Source organism: Plectropomus leopardus, chromosome 7 (genome assembly GCF_008729295.1).
Source record: "Plectropomus leopardus isolate mb chromosome 7, YSFRI_Pleo_2.0, whole genome shotgun sequence".
NCBI lineage: Eukaryota > Metazoa > Chordata > Actinopteri > Perciformes > Serranidae > Plectropomus > Plectropomus leopardus.
The window spans coordinates 27,552,923-27,579,622 of record NC_056469.1 but is presented as its reverse complement, the minus strand read 5'-3'; the positions used below and the strand labels follow the sequence as shown (position 1 = coordinate 27,579,622).

The following is a 26,700-nucleotide window of genomic DNA, read 5'->3' as shown; positions in this document are numbered from 1 at the left end:
AGCTCTGTACTTGTGGTGATTGGCACTGTTAAAATTGTAGGCAAGTGCCGACATGTTTGTTTTGATTTATAGCTCTCCGTCCCTCATGGGGGCAGATCTCCAGTTTCCCCTCTGTGTCTCAATGAGTGCACCCCAGATTCGTTCTCCTCGTCTCCTCTCTCATCATCTTTGTCCTCTACCTCACTCCTCTGTGAACTGATCCCCCGCTTGACAGCCACACTGATTCTGTTTACGGATAGCTTTCAAGCCAGACAGATTAAACCCAGTTGATGTGTGTGTGGGTGCAGGAGTGGGAGGTATTTTAGTTGAATGGGTCCACGTTTGTTTTTGGCCTCCAGTAACAAAACCTAGTTCTCCCATTTCGATCAATGGCTGCCGTGCATTTTTTTGTGTTTAATTGTTGCCATGAGCAAAGAAGACAGGTGTGTTTTTCAGCTGTGGCTGTCGGCTGTGTCTCTAGTGCTACAGCAGGTATTTATCTTTATTATCATCATATATCTCTGAGGAGCTTCCTTGCAGTCTTCAGTTAATGTTTGCTCATAGACTGTGAATAATAGGAGTGTACAGTAGGTGTTTTTAGTTATAAAGCCATATGTCTTGTGAATTCAAAGCATATGTGCCTTTTGGAGACGTTAGTTGTTATATGTAAATGATCAGTCTAGTGCTCTTCATTAGTTATCCCTCAATCTTTCAGCCATGCTAGCAGCTTTATGGATGGCAATGTCTGTCAGACAGTCGGTTCACCACTTTGGTTCAACCTGAAATATCTCAATAACTATGTGATAGATTGGCATTTGATTTTGCACAGAGATGCATGGTCACCTGAAGGATGAAGCATGCTGTCTGTGGTGATCCCTTGACTTTTCTTTTAAAGTGATCACAAGGTAAAAATTCCAGTTTGTTTGATACTTTATGTTCACAGTCTGCATAAAGTAATGGACATACCAATTGTGACTTTACCCATTGGTTTGAGGACTTGTGTTTGAATGTATGTTCCTTTACAAACCATCAAGAACTTTCACATATTGTTTAGATAAGAAATGCCTCATGTTAAGAAAAATCAAGTCTTCAACGAGTTGTTGTCACCTTCTATCAGGAGCAAAATGCTGTTGTGTCACAAGTCACCCATCTGACGTATTACAGTCTGTAGAGAGGAAGTCAGTTGGGAGGGGGTTGGTGGGTCATGGGGTCTTTATTCCCCGTCTGTCTTTGTCTTCCTCTTACTCCTCCATCTCAGCGGCTTGCTACAATTTACCATTCATGGGACTAGGGTGAGCTGAAAATGTGCTCAGGAAGGGGGGGGGGACTCTTTCTTTAATCATCACACACACACACACACACACACACACACACACATCTCCACCCTTGATTGCCCCCACCCACCACACCCACTCTCCATTCAGCCATGCCCCTACTACTCCTTTACCCCTCCCCTCCCACCTGCTCTTGCTGAATAATAGATGGTGCTTTAAGAATAAAGCAGAGTGTGCTCATACATGTTTGTGTGTGTGTGTGTGTGTGTGTGTGTGTGTGTGTGTGGTGTGTTATGGTTTCCGGCATGTCCATCATGAGTTGAAAGCGAAACATTCAGATATTGTGTGGCACAATGTACACTAAACTCAGTGACGCTCACATGCAGTGTTACAAAAAAGTTTGTCAGTGCAGCAGTGAAGATTTATACTGGATGTTTTATCTGTGATTAAAGTTTGTTGTTTAGCAGGAGTCACTTCATGTAGGGTGGGGCAATACAATCAATATAACAATAACTGTAAAAATCTTTTCTTCATATTGGTATATGATACAGTATCGATATGTAGGTAGGTAGACAGGTAGATAGTTTGAGTGATTTTTCAAGCAAAAATGCTGTGATTTTTTTGGTTTGAGGTCTCTTGTTTCTTTTTTTATGGTAGAAAACTGAATGTCTTTGGGTTTTTGGTCAGACAAAATGAACTTACTGAATATGCCAAATTGGGATATAGACCATATACCTGATCAGTTAATTGAACAGATGATTTAGTAACGAAAAGGCAACTCTTCTGTACATTTTGGTAAATCCTTGCAAACTTCAATATGAAATGATCAAATTGGTTTATTTGTTATTGATTATTATTTATCCAGTTGTATACTCTGTACATGTGTAATTTTTTTACGATAACCAGCTGGAAGTAGCTTGAAATAATGAGAGAGTGATATGTCATTGTGATTTTGTATTCATAAGTGCGTAGGTTATGTATGTATGAGTGCAAACAGAAGAACAGGTGGACATGTGTGACTGAGACTCATAAAATCTTCAGTGTTAAAAATAATCCGTTGCAGCAGCGTAAAGACAGGAGGGCTTCTTCTGCTTCTCATGTGCATTGTTGACAGACACTCAGTGTATTATTATTTCTACTACTGTGTTGTGTCAGCTTTCCCTGCATGCTCGCAAATACTTTATGCAAATACTGAGGGTCAATTTCAGGCAATGCTATATGCATTATTCATCTTTCCGAAGGGAGGTGTGTGTGTGTGTGTAGCAGTGGATGAGAACATTAATGGAGAGGGGGCTGTAGGTGATAGAGCACTGATGTAACTATGGGGTCCCTCTTACTGCCTGTTAGGCAAGACGCTAACCAAACATCCCATGGCTCAGTGGTTTGATAGATGTGGGCATGTGCTGGTGCGTCTGTGCATGGGCAGGAATGTGTGAAGAAGGCTGTTTCTCCCATCGCAGTCGTCAATATGATGTGAAAAGCTGCTGCCGCAGAGTCTTTGTGTGCATTGTCTCGTTGGGCCTCAGGTGCACAAAAGACACGTAAAGTGTTGTCTTAATTAGAGCTAACAAGACTGGATCGAATGAAATGGGGATTAGGCCAAAAAGGGGGAGGATCAATACTTAAGAGGAGGAAAAAAAATCACTTATCTTAATTTCTCTCTTGTTGGTGATTTTAAATCAGTTTAATATGTTTTGAATCTTGCTTCTTCTTGCCTTTTTTCATTTTCATACAAGCTTGATAACTGTGGGTGTATCAGTGACACAGTAGTCGTGATCACACGTGCATTCTGTCAATAAGAATGAGTAGACTTTTGCTTTTTTTTTTAGCTCACAAAAGAAATCACATTAGGTGTGAAACTTGTTTTGCAAACAAGGTTTTGTTGATGTTTGTTGCTATTCACCGAATGTTATGTGCATCCTTGATGCCTGACGAATGTGTTGAAAGCATTTCCTTCCTCATGCACCATTTACAAAACTGTTTTGTTGTCCTATTAGCCAGAAAAGTGCCATTGAAAGCAGTTGATTTTTACTGAGACAAAGCTGCGTTCTCGTCAGGATTGTGCCAAGAAATGCTTCTCCAGTCATGGCTGCCACCAACCCTAACCAAGTGTTTTTTTTTTGCCTAAATCTAACATGTTCACTGCAGTGTGTTTGCAGCTGTGAGCTGGAAAGTAACTAAACAGAATTTGTTGTACATCTACAATGACAAACCAAGTGTCTTACGTCGCATGTACATGCTCTAAATTCCAATCAGCTAACAGTGTCTTTATATAAAGTGAGTGGGAACTTTTATTTCTGAAAGCCTGGATGACCAAGACATCCACTCCTACTAGATTTTTAGGCGCATAGTGGGAGGAGCCGCTGGATCTAAAAGTATTTTTCACCAACAATAATCTCTTGTCCACTTGGAGGACAAACAGGGTCTTTAAAGTACCATTCAGCTGATGTCATGTCCATGTTGACTTCACGACTTTGTCTGACTTTGACTGGACTTTGGCCATTTGGTCTCTAAAATGTGTGTGGGCTTCAGCTGCCTTGGACCGTGAAAGGTGCTGATGCTGTGGCGTTATCAGTGCGTGTCCCTGTGCTTTGTGTGCGTGCATGTGTGTATTTATGCATGTGTCGCTTGTACGTACATGCACATGTAGCCTTATATCTCTCCATGTATGATTTAACTCTCTCTCATGCCTCATTCCAGGATAATTTATCATTCAGCGGTGTCTCGCTCTCTGCATCCTGACACTGCTACAACCCAACTCCACTCTTCTCCTCCTTTGCCACCTCCATCTCTGTCTCTCCTCCTCCTTCCCCAGGTCTGTAATTTATTGCAGATAGGCATGATCTGATTTACTGCGGACTTAATGAGAAAAACACAGAGGTGTGTGTGTGTGTGTATGTGTGTGTGTGTGTGTGTGTGTGTGTGTGTGTGTGTGTGTGTGTGTGTGTGTGTGTGAGAGAGAGAGAGAGAGAGAGAAAGGGAGAGACAAAGAAATAGTTAAGGATAAAGAGAAAGAAGAGGACAGAGACAGAGAGATGTGTGGACGTCCTTCAAGCACCCTTGAGTCTTTGTGGGTGGGTTGAGTAAGTACAGGCGATTGTGAGAGGTAGAGTGAAGTGTGTGTGTGTGTACTGGTTTGTGTGGATGCTTTAGGGAGGTAGGCACTTGAAAGGAGTAGCCTAAAAAGAAAATAGTCCCCGCTTCCTCTTCTCTCCTCTCTCCATCCCTATCTCCGACTTTCTTCTTCTTCTCTCCCCTCCAGCAGGGCTTCTCTCCCTCTGATCTGCGTGTCGTCTGATCTCACACACACACACACACATGCATACACTTTAGCACATAACTTTAGCAATCACATCGGGAATTATATTTGTGTCTGTGAGAAAATGCAGTGCTGACAAACAGTATATCACAGATTGTGTTTGCTAAGTGGTTTGGCACTACATCCATATTTATGGTATGTACTGGTAATGTAAGGGAGTGAGTCCATGTTTGTGTGTGTCTGAGTTTGTTTTGTAGAGTTTGTGGTGTGTGTCAGGAATGTGGACACATGCATATTATGGAGGTGAGCAGAGTTAATTTAGAAGAACAAATAGCAGTATGGATGTTTACAGCACAGCGTGTAAATGTTTGTGTGTTTGATGGTGATGAAGATTCACATTTCAGAGACCCTGTCAGAGTTATTTAGGCAGTTTAGAGAACAGATAAACAGTGTTAAGTTAAATTAAAGGGCAGGTTTACATATTTTAAATCTGTCTTTAAACAAAACGCTTTTGGTTGCTGCATAATTCCTCTTGTTCGTATTGGCCAATAAGAGATCAGCCAAAGTTCATATGAGGCTTCAGCAGTCAGAGATGGACAAATCATGCAGACATTTTCCAAAGTGGCAGTCCTATTGAGCAAGAAATCTCTTCTTAATTGTATTATCACTCCATTGCAGCTCAGAAACAAACAAAAAGAGGGAGTTTTGCAGTCATTTCATTTGCATGCATTTTTGTGCAGAGTAAAGACATTGGACATTAGATTTGCTGTGGTAGTTGCTGTCACACATTGTTTGAGCACACACCAATTACACACTGATTACATTACTTGCCCCCTGTCCACATTTTGCTTTTTTTTTTGTAAGAAATAAAATCCATTTAGTCTATTTCTGCATAGCAGTGCCCACATTCATAAAAAACAAACAAACTGTGAAATAGTAAGCATATTATCAATACTTGGTCTGGCCCATACAGCAGCAGCAGAAGTAGCAGGAGTCAGATTTTACTTGTCCCGTGATAAGAGTAAGGAGAGTTGCCTGAGACACTTGCAGATTTGGTGTCAAAGCAAAAGCAAGTTTGTCATTGTACTGTTTTATTGAGTTATTTATATAAAAATATGAATGAACCAACCTCGTAAATATTGCTTTTGATCAAAGCAGAGGAAGGATCTAAAGATCTAATGTTAAGTGTGGACAGGTCTAATTACAGGTGTGAATACATCCAATTCTTTCAGCAGTGTGTACGCTTAATGTGTCCTGGGCCACATAGGATGACCATCGACTCAGCTGACGTCCCTGCTGGGTGAGCAAACTTTCTGTTGCTGCCTTTACACAGGTTAAATGCAGCACTGCAGGACTGTCTCCACAGCTGCTTTTCTCCCCAGCGAACGGTCAGTTTAACATAGCAGCAGCTGTTAAACAGCCCCAAAAGACTTGCACCGAAATGGCTCATCTTCAACATCAGCATTCTTAGAGCCACTCTGTCCTTTAAGGACAGGGTTTGTATTTGTAGACTTTGCAGAAAGTCAAGCATTGAATTACCGCCTTCCCTTTTATGCTCCATCATTCTTTCTCTCCACCTCCTTATATTCCTTTATTTCCTCCCCCTGCGTCTCATCCCCGCTCTCTTCTGTCGAGTCGTCTCGACTCAGTGTGGAGGATTAGTGGAGACAAAGAGATTCAGGAGCCGACTCTCGCTGAAGACGGGGACAGAAGGAAAGACTGTAGTTCTCTCAGCAGGAAAAGATACTAATGCCTCTCTAAAGGCCATTGTCTTTTATAGATTACTCCTTTTCCTCTGTCATGCTGAATAAAAATCAATCGAAATTATGGTTTACTGTCAAGAGATTAACTATTTAAACACCGCAAAAAGTCTGATGGAGAGGAAATGTACCCGCAGACACGTAATGATGTTAGGGCATAAAATAGAATAATCTCATCAGCTGAACATGAAAAAAAATAAACAAGTCATGATTACTTTCCCAAGTGCTCAAGGCTCCAAAAGTCTATCGCTGTTTGCATGGCGAGAAACAATCCACATGTTGTCACCGATACAGATCTGCATGTTCTTCTTTGTGCCCATAACATCCCCGACCACTGCATAATTCAGGAGTCAACTCTATTTGGCTTGTATGTTGCGTGCTATAGACCCGACTGCATAATGGACCCAAGATTGCAGAGCAGGACTATAAAATCTCTGCTTGATTCCTTCCTTTTTGTTCTATTAGCATCAATATTTCTTGATTGTGAGCGTCAGTATTCCCTGTGCAATAAGAGGAGGGATCCCAGCGAGTGTGCCGGTGGAATTGCATGTCTGATAAGTGATTGGAGAGTGAATGAATTATAGCCTGGAGACCTTTAATGAGGCCTCAGTGGGAGGGTGGGTGAAGCTGGAGAAGAGAAGGGGGTGGTGGGCAGGTGAAAGCAGCTGCAGCTTTCCCCAAAGAGAAACCTCCACCCCCCTCTCTTCTCTCCATCATTCCTTTTCACATCTTTATTTCTCTTATCCACCTTTCCATCCTTGCTGAATCCCCCTCCCCCCTTCATGTTTTCTGTGGTGCACTTACCCGTCTCTTTCCTCAGCACTCCCCCATCCTCATTACGGACGCCTGACACAGCACATGTTCAGTTCTTTGTGTGCCGCTGCCCTTTTATTACAGGGTTAAATGGCAAAAAAAATCCATATACGGAGCAGAAGTCCATTTGATGGCTGCAGTGACTGTGTGTATGCACATATGGATGCATCTGATTAATTTAACTTTATTTTTTATCCTTGCTTATTAGGAGTGTAGTTTAATCATGAGAGGATAGTACATTAATGCTTTGGACAATGATACATTTGCCGAGATCTCAAAGTCTGCCACAATTAAATTTTTATTCAATTCAGGGGCCTACGATCAATATGAGACAATATCATACTCCCATTTGACACAGTCCAGTGTTTTTTTAATGCACGTGTGTGTCCTTTGTATCATTCTCTGTCCCCTCTCTAAATTAAAAAAAAAAAAAAATAAAATAAAATTCGGACGTTTGTGCAGGCCTGTGAATACAGAGCAGGCGGGACACTTCATGAGATCTTTTTTTCCTAAGCCACAGTTTGTGGAGTTTGAGTTGCCAAGTGGATGATTGATCAGTCAATCCAATCACAACTAATCTGATCAGATTGATGGATGAGAGGAGCAGCTGCTGCAGAGGCGAGTGAATGCAAACTTTTACACCTGGCGTAATCAATGGTTAAGGTTCACTTTAACTGCATCTAGCATTCTGCTGCTCCATCAAGTTTCTCGCAAGTTTTACTCTGCGCTCCAAGAGTGTGTTGCAAAGATTAACAGATCGGTAAATATATTGAAATAGCGCTCCAAATGAACAGTCAAACTCCAAAAATAGATATGTGGTAATCAGTACGTGGTAGCAGATGTCTTAATCGTGGTGGGCTGTCATCGCAAATACAAGATTTGATTACCCTGCTTATGCTTACTGAAGAAGCTCTCCTTTCTTTTTGCTTTTGCCTATAAAAAATAAAACAACATAAATACTTTTAAATGTACAGTATTGTTGCAAACAAAATGCAGTAAAGTTCACCGTTAGTTGACTCCACTAACACACGTAAAACAGCACATTCAGGGCTTCTGTGAGAACCCTTTTTTTAATTCTAACCCAAGTTATAATCTTTTCAAAACCACAAAGGGAAACTTCTCTCAACATCCACAAAACATGGCAAGGCAGATATATTTATATAGCACATTTCATTCCCAAAGGCAACCCAAAATGCTTTACAGATTAGTCAAGTCAAAGTTCATTATAGCCCAATCACAAAGTATGCCTCAAAGGGTTGTACCAATAATGATTTTAAATTTAAATTTTTATCTATAAAGCCTAATATCACCAATCACAGTTTGCCTCAGAGGGCTTCCTATGACATCCCTCTGTCCTTGGACCCTCACAGCGGATAAGTAAAAACTCCCCCAAAAGAAAGCCTTTATCGGGAGAGAAAATGGTAGATATTATGGATTAACAGCAAGTCGTTTAACAAAATTAGAAAATTTAGCTCAATAATAACTGTCATAATTCACAGACAAAACAATTATTTTAGCTCATCACCCTATAGCGGCTTAAGCACTTTTACATTGCATAAATTAGCCTTGTTGTTAGCTGACTTTTCCTCCTCTATGTATTATTTAGCCCTGTATTTTGGTTTTTGTTTTTACTCACCATTGGTTTTAGTCACTGCATCTCCTGACAGAACAAACCGGTGGAATTTCGCCTGAATGCAGTTTTTTTTTTAGCTTAGCATTGTGAAACAAAGCAGCTAATACATGTTGCTATGTTGCTGCAAGAAGTGTTGAGATTTCCAGCCAGGCCACACTGCTGATCTATTTTCGATCATGGTCTTTTTCTTGGCATTTTTTCTGCTTAGCACTGTTTGACAGTGAAACAGAATTTCAAAATAAAGGCGTGTCCTTAAGACTGGATAAAGATACGGATTGCTGATTTCAGTGTTCATCGATGATATTGAAGTTGTTGGTCGTTGAATCGATACATTGATCATGATCGATGAATTGTTACACCTCTACTGCTTATGTTTGTGTGTTGTATTAAGAAGAGTCTTTAAAAGCAGCTAAATTGGCCTGCGTGAAAGCAATGAAAAGCCTGCTTCCCAAATACTTGTGCCAATCCTCTCTCTCTCTCACACACAACCACACACACACACACACACACACACACACACACACAGAAACATTAGTCCTGCCAATTGGTCCTTTTTGTGCCGTTCTTCATCCCAGTGTCACGCTGGTGCCTGGCGACACAGATCGTGAGAGGAATTTTAGACCACACGGAAACTTGGTTTGTGTTTGTGTGCATGATTCACCTCAGGAGATTGAATTGGGTTGCCACAGCAGATGTCTTCGCCCAGAGCAACTCAAAACAAAAATGCTTTGAAGGAAGGTTGAAGTTTGATGTGACTGACAGCCAGACGGACTCGGTGCACTCGCTGCTTCAGTCAGTTTTTACCTCCTGAAGACCCACTTAATGAAGTTGTATAAGTCTTTTCAGTGCTAGATTTTTCCCAGCTGGAGCAGCGTCATTGCTCTTAGATTTGTGTGTGTGTGTGCGTGTGTATGTGTGTGTATGTGGGCTGACTGACATTAAAGTGTAGAGACAGCAAGAGAGAGATGTGATTACTATGTAAATTGCTGTTCTAGGTTGGCTATGAAATGTTGTAAGCTGAAAATGGAGCGTCTACGGATCCAACTCTGAAATCTCCTCCAGGCCTGATTGACAGCTGGAACGTCAGCTCTCAAACAGATGTTGCTGCGGCGACAGAGCCAAGAAAACTCTCCTCCGGTACAGTGGAGGATGAGCAGACTATTTAAAAAAAGGCAATGAGTCGAGAGAATGAGAGTAACAGATAGTGAATGAGACATAAAATGAACAGGAGATGTGGGTGCCGTTTTCGCCGTCTTTGTTGCAGCCACACATCTGGTCTGCACTGACACCTTTTGGTGCCAGATGCCACACAAATATGTCTGACGTGAGACAGAGCACTTGCGGCATCATAAATCTGTTACTGTAAAGGTCTAGTGTGTTGGATTTCAGGGGATATACTGCCAGAAGATTAGTATAATATAATAAGTATATTTTTTGCAGGGTATAATTACCTTAAAATAAGAATCATCGTGTTTTCGTTAACTTAGAATTAGCCATTTATATCAACATAAGGAGCGGGTCCTCTTCCATTGTGATTGCCATGTTGCACAGCCATGTTTCTGCTGTAGACCAGACAAACCAAACACTTGCTCGAGAGCAATTTACACTTACATCGGCCGCCGTAAGCAGTGCCGGAAAAACATAGATTTTCTTTTTAAGGAAAACTGCTTTATTTGTGTTTTTTCACTGGTTTAAATCCCTGGGTTTGTTTGTTTTGGATGGATATGGATAATTCGACACCCAGTAAAAACGTCCTGAATGTCTTGATCTTAAGTTATAAGATAAAAAAAAAAGGAAGCACGTATTAGCAGGTGCTAGGCTAGCGGCCTGTCTTTGATGAGCCGAGAAATGTCAGAAAAACACAGATTTTTTAGACGAAACTGCTTTATTCAGTGTTTATACTGATATCAATCACTATATTAGTTTGTTTTGGAGTAGAAGAGACCTCTGAAGATAATTCAGCTCCTGGTAAAAACCCCCTGAATGTCTGGATCTCAAGTTATCAAAAGCCCTTTGTTAAAGACAGGAATTGTGCCATTATGTGGCCTCATCATTCTGTACAAATAGTGCTGTAGCAGAATGAGGGGACAAAGTGGTCTTGCCTTTAAGCTGACATGGGAAGTTTTAACAGCACTGAAACGATTAATGTGACCATGAGCAGGACAGATGTGACATTTTGATGACGTTATGTGTGCGACCCCCTGCAGGAGATTTAAAAAGCAGCTAATAGCAGTTAGTGGCTAACTCAAGAACAGTGACCAGAAATGTATACATATTGAGAAAACAATGAGATTTGGGAGCTCAGAGGGCGAGATCAGCCACCAGGGACGGTAAATGATCGTAATTGCCATGTTATTCCATTGTTATTGGTTATAAAGCAATGCCGGCTGATATGATACACCAGGGCTGATGCTGTTGTGTTAAACGTCACACACATAGTGCCTTTTTTGCTTTTATGATGCCGGCATGCTGTCTAAAATCACACACTGTAGCGGCATGATGCAGCAGTTGTTTGTGTTTTTTTTAGGCAGCTTATAGAAGAGACTTGCTAGCAGCCCCTTTTTTCAGTGTTTTCATTGGTTTGAATTACCTGCTCTGCTACTTTTAGAAAGAAAGAGACCTAGTGAAATCTTGGGCTCCTGTTAAAAACCTCCTGAACAATGAACACTGAAGGAATTCTAACCGTGAGAAGTTTCAGCTGGTTGCAATCTGCATCCTCACTGCTAGATGCCACTAAATCCCCTAAATTTGACACACTGCTCCTTTAAGCTCTTGAATGGTGTAATGATGTGTTAATTTATTACTGTTTTGAACATAATTGCCTCTATTTCTCTTTTCCCTCTTCACTGTTTCTAATGAAGTGCTTAGCTTCTTTTCACAAACCGCCGCCCTCTGATCATCACTTATGTTGAAAGTTTGCAGTATTTATGTCCACAGAGAGACACAGCGCTGTGTTTGTTTTTCCTGTCATTCTGTCATGCAGCTACAAAGAGCTCGCTCACAGTTATACATTTATACATACGTGTGTACGTATGTTAACAGGAAGACGGGGGGGAGGTGTGTGTGTTGGTGTGTGTGTGTGTTTGGGGGGTCTCTTTACATTTGCGTGTGTCAGTGTGGGGGATGGGGTCGAGGCTGAGTTAGCGTCTTTGTGTGTCAAATAAATTATTTAAATCCCGCAACAATTAAAGCTAAAATCTGTTATCAGCGTCCTCCATTAGAGGCCCGTGTGTCTGCCTTGCTGCCTCAGTATGCTCCTCGTTCGCTCCCCCTGCCTCGGCTCAGCGTGGGGCTGGATAAAGATCACAAGCTCTGAATCTTAAACACACATCCCAGCAGAACAAAGGCCAACAGCCTCGCGCCTGTGACCCAGGGACCCTGGTGCATACACCGAACGTCTTCATCACAGTGGCGTGTGAATGTTTTGACAGCGGTCCTTTTTGATGAAAAATGTTGATCAATTGTTACTCAGGAGACACCGCACGTTTAATTTGCAGGATGTTGTTGAAAGTCTGACGTGATGTGTGATCTGAGGTGGAAGGGTGTGAAGTGTGTACAATGGGGGTTGCCTGTTTTACACATACAGGGGTTTCTCAGGAGTAGTGCATGATGGGATATATGCTAAGGCCCTGATCTCTGCATTCACACCTTGTGCAACTCTTTACTCTCCTCTGTCTCATTACTCCTCCCTTGACAGCCATTCTCTCCCTCTTTCCATTTTACCTCCCTCTCTCTCCTCTTTCCCTGCATATTTTTTTATTGCTGTCGAGAGCTGCCCATTAGTCATCTCAGAAAGCAGCCTCCTGTGTGTGCGTGTGTGTACGTGCACGTTGATGTCAGGGCTTTCATTTGATAATATTTTGTATATCATCTTTAGAAAACTTTTACATCCTAAAAGAAAGCTTAGATAATTTTTGAAAGACACACGATGTGTCTGCCCTCAAAAGCAAATGTTTTCCAGCCATCTGCGTCATTATGAGTCATTACAGTGAATTATTTTTCTTTGCTTTCAGCAGTCTGTCCTTTTGTCAAAGATATTACAGCCTTTGAAATGATGGATATACAAAAATAATCTATTAATAACTTAAGCAGATCCATGATGAAATAGACCTCCAATTTGGCCATCTGTAAGCAGTATTATCAAACTTTTTACAAAAATCAACAAATCATTGTTTTGGGAAATATACCCTTACATGCTTTCTTGCAGAGATTTTATAATAAGATTTACTCCCATACTTTTACACCTAATATAAAGTCCCTGCAGACAGATGGTTGGCTAAGTTTGGCTTAGCACAAAGATTGGACACAGATGAAAATGCTGGCCTGGCTCTATCTAAAGGCAACAAAATCATTGTTTTATTATCCAAAAAGACTTCAAAACCCCAAAATATTTAGTTTACAATCACAAGCAAGCAGCACATTCTCATTATTAAGAGCCTGGATTGCGCATCATGCTTCTCCCTTGTTAAGGAGCTGAAATTACGGCGTTCACCCGGAGGTTGTGTTCCCATTGATGCCGATCGGAGCCAAGGCGATAAAAACCCGTGTGTACTGCAGTGTCACTTGACCCAGGTGTGAGTGCCAATTGTACGGATTCTCATTGCATTAAAGAGCCAGATGGCAGCGTGTGCAAGCAGGTTTTTTTGTGCAAATGCCTGAAAGTACACATTAATATGAATCTGACATATTTTACCCTTTTCAACAACTAATCTTTGTAAAAAAGGATTGTCCTCCATCACATACCTGAAAAGCAAATACCTACTGCAGTCTGAAGCGGATCTGGCCCTCTGGCCAAGCTGCAACTTCTGGGGCTGAAAAATAAAGCCAATGCAGGAATACCAAAAACTGCAGTTCCTCTAATGGCCACTTGAGGCTGGCTCCAAAACAGAGTAAATCCCCACAGACCCCCTTGTTAAAATGCCCAGCTTTACAGCAGAAAAAAAAATGTTTACAGCATCATACAAAAAATGGTTTTAGTCTCTATAGCTAATTTCAACATCCATGACAACTATACTAGGATGGATTTTGATATAACTTACCTTTCTATATTTTAGGCTTAAAGTTACACATATTTAAGGGTGAGCTGCTTTGAGTGGCGGCCTGTCTGCGAGGCGTCGCTACAGTCTGTGAGTCAGATCCACCCCTCGCTTCTCCACAGCTCCAACCTCATGCCCAAAAATGGTCACTTCTGGCTCCAAAAAAACCCCAAGAAAGCGAAGGCTGAAAGGCCAAACTTAAAGCCGCAAGGCGGGGGTTCACAAACCAGTGGTTAGCATCTCGGCAGCTACATCCATTATTTTTACAGTCTATGCCTGACATACTCCATGCACCCAGTTTAATATGCAACTCACTTTTATACAATATTTGTAGTCGGGGGTCTTGAGAACTCGTTTTAATTGATAAATCCTTGCAGCTCTAAAATGTATCGATTGAATATACACTCCTATGTACTGCGACTAATCAGCGACTAATCAAATTTCTGTTTTTAATGCATCTTTATTTTTTCTCTTCTCCTCTGTGAACACAACTAAAGTTTAAGATGTTATATAAAAGTATTTTTTACTGTAAATAGGAATGTAATTAAAAAATAATGAGAACTATGATGTTAAAACACTGAATGCAACTATTTTCTTTTATTTTTAATTATTTATCATGGGCTTCGTGCTTTTTCTTTTTTTATTGCAGTAAATTATATTTTATCAGTATAATTATTTTTTATCTTTTTCTCTAGTTTTGTTTATTTCTATACATCTTAGTGAATGCAGTGACATCACACTGTCACCCACATTTTTTCTCCGTCACTGCACCCTTAAACAGCTTATGTAACACACACACACACACACACACACACAAAAACACGCCTGGTAGCTCAGTAGATAGTGTTGGGAAAGGCTGGATGGTTTGTTGCAAGGTGGAAATTCATCCCACCTATTTCTCTCTTGCTGTCAATGTCTGGATGTTGACAGGAAGTTGGAGTTGATTGATGGTGCTCCGGTTCAGTGCGGCTGTTCAGATGCAGCGTACTGTCTCGGTTGCACCTTTTTGTGTCGATTCTTGACTGATAAATGCAGTGATGATTTAGTTGTTTTTGGAAAGTGTGTCAAGGCCGCTGATTCAGCAGGTTTAAGGTGGTGAAAATGAGTTTGTTTTTTATGCTGGCTTTACTGTTTGATTTTTGTATTGCTCTCCTTTGCTGGAAGGTTGTCTATATTTGTTTTGATTATTTGCATTTTGCTTGTGTGTTTGTTTGTGTGTATACAAGCCTCAGATTACTGTTGGCTCTGGCATCGCTCACTGAATGTAAATATAAAGAAATAAAAGTCCACTCCTGTGTGTGTGTTTGTGTGTGTGTGTGTCCATGTCCAGGTCACCTATTTGTTAGATAAGAGGCTTAGACTTTTGCCTGTATTAAATTTTAAAATAGGCTGAAGAAAGGACAAATCCCCATTCATATGCCGCATTCCTGTGTGTGTGTGTGTGCGTGTGTGTGTGTGTGTGTGTGTGTGTGTGTGTGTGTGTGTGTGTGTTTGTGTGTGTGTGTGCGTGTGCGTGTGCGTGTGCGCACTATATCTCATACATCTCTGTCTCAGATTGGGCCTGCAGTGTGTGTCTCCATTGGGATTCTTGGGTCCAGCTCTGCTGAGAAAGCACACACAGACTGATTTCCTCTTATTTATGCCACTCTTTCTGCACTCTCAATTTATTTCCTGCCTCCTTCCCATTCTGCTGTTGTCGCTTCCTTTACTCCCTAACTAACCTTCACTTGTCCTTCATTCCTCGGATACACACACACACACGAGCACACACCAGACTTTTGCTAGAAGGCTGGATTTGTATAATTGTGTTTGTGTGAGTTTGTGTGCTGGAAATAGCCTCATCCCTGTACGCTGGTCATAATTAGCCAGGCTGATGCTCTGAAGCTCTGTGCTGCCAAGAGTGAATACAATCATCCCATAAAACTGAAGCACGCACGCACATCTGAGTGACACTTGAATGAAAATCACAATTTTTCTAACTTTAATTCTCTTTTTTCTCTCCCCTCTGTTCCCAGTGATCTGCTGTCTTCCGGGTACGTGGAGAGGCATTTGTCAGAGAAAGGGAAGAGCGTCGTCACCAATGTAAGAATCTGCAAATCATCTCTCCTCATGTTCACTCACACTCTCATTATTAGACTATTTGCAGTTCCCAGAGTGACAATGTTTTTATGGTGCTGTGGTCCTGACATTAAGATCCATGTACACCTGGTGTCACGGTGCAGTCTCTATTTGGTTATGTGGATAAAAACATTTTAATACAGGGTGTAAGTACAGATCACATTCAAAATGTAATGGGATCAGCCAAAGAACATCTGGAGGTGTGGTTGAACTGTGATCAGCCGGGTTCAAAAACAGGCTGTACAATTTAAACACATTTTTCATAAGCTGCTGCAATCAATTCATCATTTGTATATAAACAGTGGGCCAAATGACTGACTATGTTTGTTTTGAAAAGTGTCACACAAACCCACAAGGAATTATCACTCACCCCTACGGAGCACTTAAGCATTTTTGGGGTCATTTTTAGTTTAAAAGTCCACAAACTTTACTGGTTTCACTCTTACTGCTCTCAGGCGCAGCATTTTTGAACACATCAGTTAGCAAAAAAGTTTGACCAACAGACTCTACATGACATGTAAAGCACAAAACAGCAGGCGGACAAAGTTCGCAACTAGCTGGTGAACACACATAGAGCAGTATTTTTATTTTTTTTTTTTAGGTTGATAGAAACACCACTCCAGGTGAATGCTTATGTTGCTCCTTTTTTGCCACATAATACCGGTAGGAAACTGTTTGCCAACACATTACGCACAAAAACGGTAGTTTTAACTTTTTGCAAAACTAAAATATTTTATTTTTTGTTTATGGTTTATTCGAAAGACACAGATACACAAAACTGGCAAACTAAAGAACAGCTTTCCAATGCAAGTATCAAAGAGCTTACCACGGATGCTAGTCTGCAACCCTGTCCCTAAAAGAGCCGTTTCGATCAGAACAGATCAAAACAGTGAGGTAAAATCAAGGTAAACTCTATAGAGCAAAATACAAAAAAAAAAAAAAACCATGACATTTAAAAGCTAGACGTGAGTGTACAGGTTTGTTGCTTAAAGGCAAGACACCTCAGACAAAAACAGTGTTTGTAAGCATTTATCAGTGTTAAGATTTTTGACTATTTTGCTTCTATGTTTTCTTTTGCAGTAGTGGAAAGGAATTAGATAATGCCTCATAATAAACAGAAAATTTTAGACAACTTGAATTACAAAGCATCACAGTGATTAAGATTTATCAAACAAAATCAGGTGCACGCTCGACTCTATAAATCTGACAAAGTTAGAACATTTCTGGCTTTGTGCATACACACAGTTGTAGTTGTGAATCGACAGAGTTTTCTGTATGCGGTCCCTGGTTTCTCCTCTTAACCAGGATTTGGTTGCTCTCTTAAAAGTGGTAGCAGCACAAGTACTCAGGAGATGAATTCCAGGATGTTGCTCATTTCACAGAAGAAGCTCTCTGAGCAAAAGATGTGTTGTGAAATGGAGCCTCATGATATCCACTTGAAGCTGCTCTGGTGGTGCTGCCAAAGCTCTGTAATCTCTTGATTTGCAGAAGGCTGAGGAACAAGTCTAGCCGAGCCCATATAGCAGCATCACTTCCACCCACTGGGAGTGCGCCATGTTTGTGTTGTCCGCCAGCTCTTCGTGCCTGATTTGCCTGTTGAAATTCAGTCACAATGTGGGCAGAACTGATAAAACAAAAACCCTAATCAATACCAGGTAAAGTGTAAATCATGTATCAAGATAGTGGACCTCATGCAGCAACATTCTCTTAAATTTTCCCAAAATTTCTGGTTAGAGAAAATATAAGATAAGTCAACTACAGATTCACCAAATGTTCTAATTCACCTTAATCTGCTCTGACCCACATGTGCTCATAATGCAGTAAAGAAGTGGTGTAAAATGTATATTTCTTTCCTCTGAAGTGTAGTGGAGAGGGAGAAAGAAAGTAGCATGAGATTAAAATACTAAAGTAATGTAAAGGTAACCTCTGATTTGTACCAAAGTACAGTACTTGAGTAAATGTACTTAGATAAATTTCACTGGTCAGCACAGGAATGCACAGTAACTGATCACTGCACCAAGTTTAGCAGTATTTCTTTGGCCCTAAAATTTAATAATCCACTCATTACAAGTAAAACATCAACTAAATGATATTCATGCATTTTTTAAATGTTCCTCAAACATAAAACTTATTATTCTTTATGCTGGACAACCTTTTGTGGACAGTGAAAGTGAGATGTTTTTCTCTTATTTTGGTCAGAATGCTCTTGACCACTCGTAAAATTTTCTCTTATCTAAGAGAAAAGTAAAAATAAGAAAATCCCCAAAATCAATGGGCACTAACAAAATAAGAGCTAATCCTGAATATGAGCAAAAATAAGAGAAAATTCGTTCATTTTTTGTTTCTTGCATGAAGCCCAGTGTTTCCATACACAGATCACGTGTTGGTAGCAGGTGCACGAGGAGGCAGGTTTCAGTTTACTAAGGTTAGAGACAGACAAGTCTGCACAATACCGCAGTTGCGTATGTTTACCCAACGCTGACTCCTGAGGATTTGTTCTCAGCTGTGTGTTGTACAGCTGCAATTTCCTGTCGACCCCACAGGTTCCTCTGCCTCTCTGAGCCTTTTATTGTTTAATCAATGTTACTTTGCACACACACAGAAATCACAGCCCAAGCAGTCTTTGTTCAGACTTCAGAGTGGAGCTGTAGCTGTGACCGAAAGCTTCAACCAACACGAAATTAAGATTGCTGTGATAATCCTCTGAAATCTGGACTTCAGTTACAGGACACCCACCGAGGCGTCATGTTACATCACATAAGTGGGGGGGATTATAATGGTCAGGATTTATTCAGCTAAGCAGCAGATTAGTGAGATATTAGATACTTTACAGAGAACGATCCAAATTATTACACCATGTATTGTGTGATATAGTCACTGTTAATTATGGCCTCATTGTAAAGCGATCTGTCTGTGAGTTAATTCACCCTGTAGATGAATATCCGTTGTGCAGATGATTTTGCCGTGCTTTGGAAGGAACAAGAGGCCCTTTGCTTTATTAATGGCTCCTGTTAATGAAGGTTAATGTGAAACAAGCTGCTGTTTGTTCCTCCACTAAATGTGGAGGTCAAAAGCCTTGAAACACAGCAGCTGTTCTGATAGGTCCACCTCACAACCCTCTCTGTTCGTGGTTTACACGTAGGTGATAATTTTTACAGGTGTTCTGATAAATGTGATTCTTGGTTTCTGTCTACAGTTTATTAGAACAAATGCAGATTAGGAATGCCTGATATTCCCCTTTTTGGCCAATTGATTAAATAAACACTTTTTTGCATTAGTTGATTAGGGGAGACCAGTGGTAATGAGAACATTATTTGCTTCTGATCTCATTACTCAAAAACCTCTTGATTTATTAGGATAGGATTTGTGTGGAGATTATTTTTTTTCTGTCAGTGTTTCCCACACATTCATTTATTTGTGGCAGCCTACCACGATTAAAATATCGACAAAAAGATTTTCCATCTTTGGAGCTGGACCGTTCATTAGGAGCACTACTGGATTATATATATATATAAGTTTACTGGTCACGGTCCATCAGTGGTCAGTGTACAGAGTATTGGCCACATGTAAAATAAATGTAATTCGATCTACAAATGTATAAAATACAACCCTGATTCCAAAAAAGGTGGGACGCTGTGTAAAACGTAAATTAAAGAACACAGTTAAATACAGTACAGAAACAACACATTTGATGTTCAAACTCATAAACTTTATTGTTTTTTTTTGGTAAATATACCCTCATTCTGGATTTTGTTGGCAGCAAAATATTGTAATAAAGTTTGGACAGGGGCATGTTAACTTTTGTGTTACATCATCTTTTCTTTTAACAACCATCAGTAAGCGTTTGGGAACTGAGGACACTAATTTACAATGTTTTGAAAGTGGAATTCTTTCCCATGCATGCTTGATATATGCCTTCAGTCCTCAAAAAAATCTAGTTCTAATTTTTGACAGCTGAAAAATGATTACCGTTTCATTGTCATAGCCCAGTGCAGTATGTAGTACGAGTGGTAAATTAGGAGACTTATTTCTAAAAGCGGTGCATTAAGCATGAATCCTGTAGATACACAAATAAACTCTACATACACACACAACTGTTTCATAATTATGAGTAATAAGGTATATATATATATATATATATATTTGTAACGTCCTTATTCCTCTTCATTATCAAATTGCCAAACTTTCACTGACATCCAGAGGGCAGAGTGTCCTACTTGTTTACCAACCGTCTGACCTCGACCTCTTCATTGTGTATTGTGCTGTCCGGAATAGATGATTAATTACTTCTATAAGGAGATCACAGATCAGACCATTTTAGCAACACATGCACACACTCTGAGGATGTACCCACGGCACTGGGTTTTGGGTGTTTCTTGCTTTGATGAGAAGTGGAGCAGAAGGTTCAGGGCGACAGGGGGAGGAGAGACGCTGGGATAGTAGAGCACAGCACTACTTATAAATAGCCCTCTCTGTCTCTTCATCTCACACTCGCTCAACCTCTCTTTACCCGACCTCTCTCTCTCTCTCTTCATCTGTAGCTCCATTTAGGTTTATCTACCTAACTTGTATGACTGCTTTTGTTGCTGCCCATTCATATGTTTCATTTCTGTGTCTTTATATTCAATCTTTGCTCCCTCTGTTGTACACTGCAGTTAATTGTGCTTTTGTTTTATTGTCAGTTCTGGCCATCGTGGACGTGCGATAGAGAGAAATTATAGCTAAGAGTGACATAAATAGGACTGAGAGAGAAATGCAGCACTCAGGAAGAAGAAGAAGAAAAACAACAACAAAAATCTCAGCCTGACTGATGCAATTTTAATACAATGATGATAACACTCATGAGGACCCATTTTTATTAACATTAACACACTAAATATAATCTTAAAGGGAACCTCCTGGATTTTTCATCGGTTGTCTTGCAACCACTTGGTAATGACATACTTCAAATAAGATGTAGGGTAATATATTAATTAGTGAGCTTTAAGGCCAAAATACATGGAGCATGGACACCGCCCAACTCAACGCCACTTTTATCTTTATTTTTGTTTTCCTCGATGCTTGGCTCTGAGGCCCTCCAACAGATAAAAACTACACAGAACTGTGTAAAAAAATAGTACAATCTGTTTAAAATAAATACCTCAATCCTACCAGAGGCAATACAATGCAGCAGAGCAACCATGTGGGTGTTTTTTATTTCACATTAAAATAAATAAATGAAATCAATGGATCCTGTTGTTTAAATGATCTAGTTAATTAATTCACTGCCAACTGATACAACCTACGATTAAGAAACCCAGCATAACTAACTGCATTATCCAGGGTTCCCGAAACCATGGAAAACCTGAGAGAGTAATGGAATTTCAGCATTACATTTTCCAGGCCTGGAAAATTCATGAAATGTTGTTGTGTGTAGTGAAATTGTTACAGTAATCTGTAGATAACCTTCTACGTAGTGTAACATAACGGCAAATTTATTTTCTGTAGCTTTCAACATAACGTAGCTCTAATATGCATCCATGTGAGACATCTTTTTATTCATCATCCTGTAGGCTTGTTCATTTTCTTCTCCGCATTCTCTCTCTCTTCGTGTTTGCCAGCTTTGAATCTGAAATATTTAAAAAACGCTCTGCAAGTGGGACAAGAACTTTTTTTTAATAGTATGTATAGAACTTTCTTATGTTATTAATATAATTCCTTGAAAAATCCTGAAAACGTTTTGAAATTTTGTCCAGGAAAACATGAAGGAACCCCAATTATCACTTGGCACCTCTCAATAAACTCACAGTGAAGCTGGCAGCAGCCGCACGTTGCTAAGATAGAATCTGTGTAGCAGGTGAAAATCCTCGCTCTGCCCTGCCCATGTGGCACGGCATGAATTTTGGGTGTTTAGCACATTTTGTGACCTTTGGGGAGAGTGGGCTAGCTGTTTCCTTCTGTTTTCAGTTTTTATGTGCTAAGCTAATCTAACCAGCTGCTGACATCAGCTCCATATTAACACACAAACATGTTTTTACAGCTTTCACCTCATCTACTAATTGCTTGTGCTGTGGATGAAATATTTACTTGCACATTTGTTTAGCTTTGATCATCCAAGGAAACGCTGAATTGCACTATTTATAACATCTGAACTATTTATTTTATTTGCACTATTCATCCTATTTGCACAATAATGATTCACTGCATAATCACTCACTCAGAAGTACTCACCTCCAATTTATTACCCTTTAAAGTTTTAGGGTCTGGGATAAACAGCATATCAATCCCATCTATGTCCAGTACACATGGCAGAATCTACACTACTGACTACTGACTTTGACTTGATTTTAGAGTTGCATCCATTTTTTTATCTAACCCTCGGCAACAAAGCATATTTGCCAAAATCTCTAAAAATTCCTGAAAGGAAAATCTTGCATGTCATAATATTGGACACTGTGAAGTTCTGGCTCTGGTGAAGGCCCTTGATCATTTCAACACAAAAATACCCCTATTAAAAAGACAAGTTTATAAAAAAATGTTTTGACAAGTTTAGAGTGGAGGAACTTGGCTGGCCTGCAGAGAATCACGACCTCAAACCCATCCCACAATTTCGGGATGAGTTGTATCCAGGCCTTCATGCACAGCATCACTCATGGTCTTTCTGCTCAACAGGAGCAAATTCCTTTTTCAAAATCATGTGGGAAGTCCTCATCATAACGCCAATAGTTCAAGTTTCCACATACTTCCTCTCTTTGTAGTTTACCTTGTAGTTTAACCACAACAAACATGCATCCTCACATAAGCCCATAAAGGGGCATGGATTAGGATGAAGTCCTCAGAGAAAGCTGGAGGTAGAAGTGGACGTAGCGCTGCGTTGCTGCGTACAGCATCAGACTGTGGAGCAGAAATTGATCCTCTGATAAAAGCTGTGTTTCCTAAGGGAGGCCGGCTTCCTGCCTAATGGCTGTTAGGCAGCGAGAAATGGACCAGGAAGAGACGGCCTGCAGAGCACTTAGACACTTAGACATCATACACGTCTATAGAAAATAAATGTGTGTTTATGCTCGCAGAGAGGGGAAGGAACGCACACACATATAGACAGACGGAGAGAGAGAGAGGACGGAAAGTATGAGTGGAGTGACAGAGATGGAAAAAGTTTTAGAAGTGACTGATGCTTCCAATTTTTAGGTAAAAGTTTGGGACAGAGAAGTGACAGGGAGGTAGGATGTGAATGGGTTAAGCTCAAAGTGCAAAGTAAACATACCCCCCCCCACCCACCCACCCACCCACACACAATAATACATGCACACAAGATCACATGCACTTGTTAGCAAATGAATTCTGTGTGACTGATCGCTCTGAACTCATTTCCTGATGGAATGTGATAATGAAAGCAGCGAGAAGCGTGTTTCGTGCTATGTTTGAGTGTATGAGATATTTTCAGCGGCAACCTTGGATATGATCTTAATCATTTGAAACCTGAGCAAATTGGCCGGATTTCTTACAAGAACATATTAAGGCAATGAGCACCTTAAGAAGAAATAACTCAAAAAATTTGGAAGAAATTAAGGCTGTACTGGATGCACAAAGGCTAGGACCTTGCTGCAGCGGCCGCGGGTTCTGTTCCAGCCTTGGCCTTTTGCTGCATGTCCTCCCCTCTCTCTCCCTCTGTCACGCTAAAAAAATGTCAGTCACATATTATGTCACAGCACACGGACCAGCAAAACAGAAACAATAAAATAAAGCAGCAACATTATAAACGAGTAAAAGTTACAAGAAAATTTCCTGAGAAAGAAAAAAAGAAAAATATAAAACAAAAAGGAAAAGGAAATGACCTGAAAAAGTGTTCAAATAATACATTTATATTTAAAATACACACACAAAAACACATATTTATTTATTTATGTAACATCATTTTAAATATATAATCATAATACATGTAAATGTAGTTCTCTTTACATTTGTCCCTTTTTTTCTTTTTATGATTTTTAAATAATTTTCTCACTCCCTCTCTCTTTCTTGGTCATTTTTCTTTTCCCCTTTTTACTAATTTCTTACAATTTAAGGGACAATTTACACCAGGTTACTTACTGCCTTTTCGCATGTTTTCAAAAGAAATCAAATCAAATTAGCTCAGCTTTCCCAGGTTTAAATGCTCTTGAAAGGCGTCACAACACACAACATAACTGATGCTGATCCAGGGTTCAAAGGGTTAATCTGTAAGTGTTTGTGTTTTGCTCACAGGGTGGAGAGCACTGCTACTATCAGGGGAAGGTCAGAGACATCCCTCACTCCTTTGTGGCCGTCTCAACCTGTCATGGTTTGCAGTAAGTACAAATATTATGTGACTTTATATGTGTGTGTTTGTCAGCCATCAAAGCAGCTTCTGTGTGTCCGCGTCCTCGGCCACGCTCCTGTTTATCCATTAGGTCAATGTAATTAGTTTTAGCCAGGCCTCCTCTGTCTCTCTGCATTTGTTGTCACGTAGGTTATCATTCACACAGACAGGTGCTGCTCAGACATCTCCTTCTCTTCTCCTCCCAGCGTTGGTATTTTTAGAGTTTGTGCTCCAAGGCAGCGCTCTGTCAGAGAGAGACGGGTCAGCAACAAGGCCTGCTGGGAGGAAAGCATGCACACTGTATATGAGTTAGTATATGCGCTATAGTGTGTGTTTATACTGAAGAGAAGAGGGGTGAAAATCTAGTCTGTGGACATGAATGTATCTAGAACTGCCAGGGCTTGCTGTATACGAGAAACCGCCAACAAGCAAGTAAAATGTATCAGCTATTAGCATGTATTGATTTTCAAGGTATAAGTACTTATGATCTATATAGTACTTATAATCTATCGTTCCACAACAGAGGGTTTTATGATGAAATGCCGTAGGTGTAGTCCCTTTATGCTGCTCACAAAATGACATGACAACAAATAATTAAATAAACAATATTAAATTTGCACTGAAAATGATTGCATTCAGTAAATTTGTAGATTTTACCCACTATTGGCCAATTTAAAAAAACAACAAAAAAAAGAATCTGGCTTTTTCTTAAACATTTTTAAAAAACATGGGGTGCTCTACAACACACATTAAGGAAAACTCATAGACTGGGGGATTTTAATCCTTTAATGAAACACGGCTACATACAATCAAAAAACAGCCATGGGCAAAATTTACCCACTGGTGGTTCTGGTGACATATGAAGAGAAGAGAGGCGAAAATGTATTCTGCAACACTGAATGTCATTGTGTGTGGACAATACGACCATTGCATGAAAAGGCACCTATGAATAATCAGGTATAACGCATGCGCACGTATTACAGTTTTTCACAGTTGCTTCTACACGTTTCCTGAAAGGAAAACAGTATTTTACCAAAACTGTGAACATATGACGAAAATAAAAAAAAAAACACACTGCTTTGGCCAAACCTCAGAAATTTAACACACTATACAGTATATTTTGCATTTAGGTTTTTTTACATGAGTTATTCAGGTGTCTTTAACCCCATTGAAACCTTTCACAGCTATTTAAAACTTTGAAAATTGAGCAAATTGATTTTTTTTCTTTTAAAACATGGGCAAAAAAGACATGACCAACTTCAATAAATGCTCCACAAACTGCAAGAAATTTTACCTAAAATTTTGTTTTTTTTAAAAGAGGGGCGAGGATTATTAGAAAATAATCCAAAAAATAGGTAAAATATCCAGAAAAAAATGTATTATTAAAATGATTGTATAGATTGTATATTTAAAATTATGTTACAGGAAAAATATTTTATAAACTTTCTCTAGAGCTGTTTTCTTTTTGGCTTTTTACTTTTTTATTTTCAGGTAATTTTCTTGTAACTTTTAAACTTTTTTTTGTGCAAATTTTTGGGCCATGTCTTGTTATGTTTTTGAGAGAAATCAAAACAATCTGCCTGGGTTTCAAAGGCTTAAAAGTAATGACAAACAAACAAAAATTTCTTATGAATTTAAAGCACAATTGTGTGTAAACTAATTAGGAAAACAGTGCTAGAAAAAGCTCCTTGTCAGCCTGCTGCTTATTCATTAACAGGAATCCTTGTACTCCTGGTATGTTTGTAATGCTTGTTAGCTGAAATGACTGGATGTTTTTATATTGAATAACAGTGATTTCTCCAGGAAACAGAGATTGTATTATATTATTTTCTGGTTGCATATTTAAGGTTTGAGGTGGAAAGAGCAGCCTAAGCTTCATGACTTATTTTGCTATAACAGTATATCACAATTCACATCTGCACATTGTTGACAGTCTACACTATTTCCTCTTTTTATGTTATTATATATTATATATTATTCTTTCTCAACCCATTACGCCTCATCAAAGCTTGAGCCAGTAAAATTTATCTTTCCCCAGCATAACGAAATAAACCAAATAATCAGAGCAGAGCGGTAAATTCATCTAATGTCGGAAAGTGGGTGAAATCAGATAGATATGTGCTGAATTAGCTAAACTAAGCTCGAGCCTTTAATAATGTTTGCATATTTTATGCAATTGTGGTGACATGTTGGGAAATGTGTCAGCACAGTTAATTTATAATACGCTGAACACAAAATAATGAAAAGTAGGGCATGAATTAATCAAACCCAAAGAAGTGAATTTGTTGTACATGCAGTACAGTCGCAGAAGAGAATATAATGTGACAGATCAGATTAAGATTAAGTGTTTCCTGCGGAGTTCTGTTATTTACCATATGGCTAAATTTTCATGTGTGACTTGTAATTAGGCCAAATGTTAGTGTGATATGTTATGTCACTGCTGTTGTGTATAGATGTTTTAATTTTTTGTCGCTTAGAACTTGTAGTATATTATTAATAGAATTGGGATTT

The 26,700-nt window shown here is 39.7% G+C and overlaps 1 protein-coding gene across 1 annotated transcript in view; it reads left to right on the top strand.

Annotated features, from left to right (window-relative positions):
- Positions 1-26,700, top strand: part of adam22 (ADAM metallopeptidase domain 22) — an 82,831-nt gene that overhangs the window by 9,574 nt on the left and 46,557 nt on the right. Inside the window, exons 4-5 of the mRNA XM_042490324.1 lie at positions 15,770-15,836; positions 24,096-24,178. Coding sequence (XP_042346258.1) covers positions 15,770-15,836; positions 24,096-24,178 — 150 coding nt within the window. The remainder of the gene's footprint in view (positions 1-15,769; positions 15,837-24,095; positions 24,179-26,700) is intronic.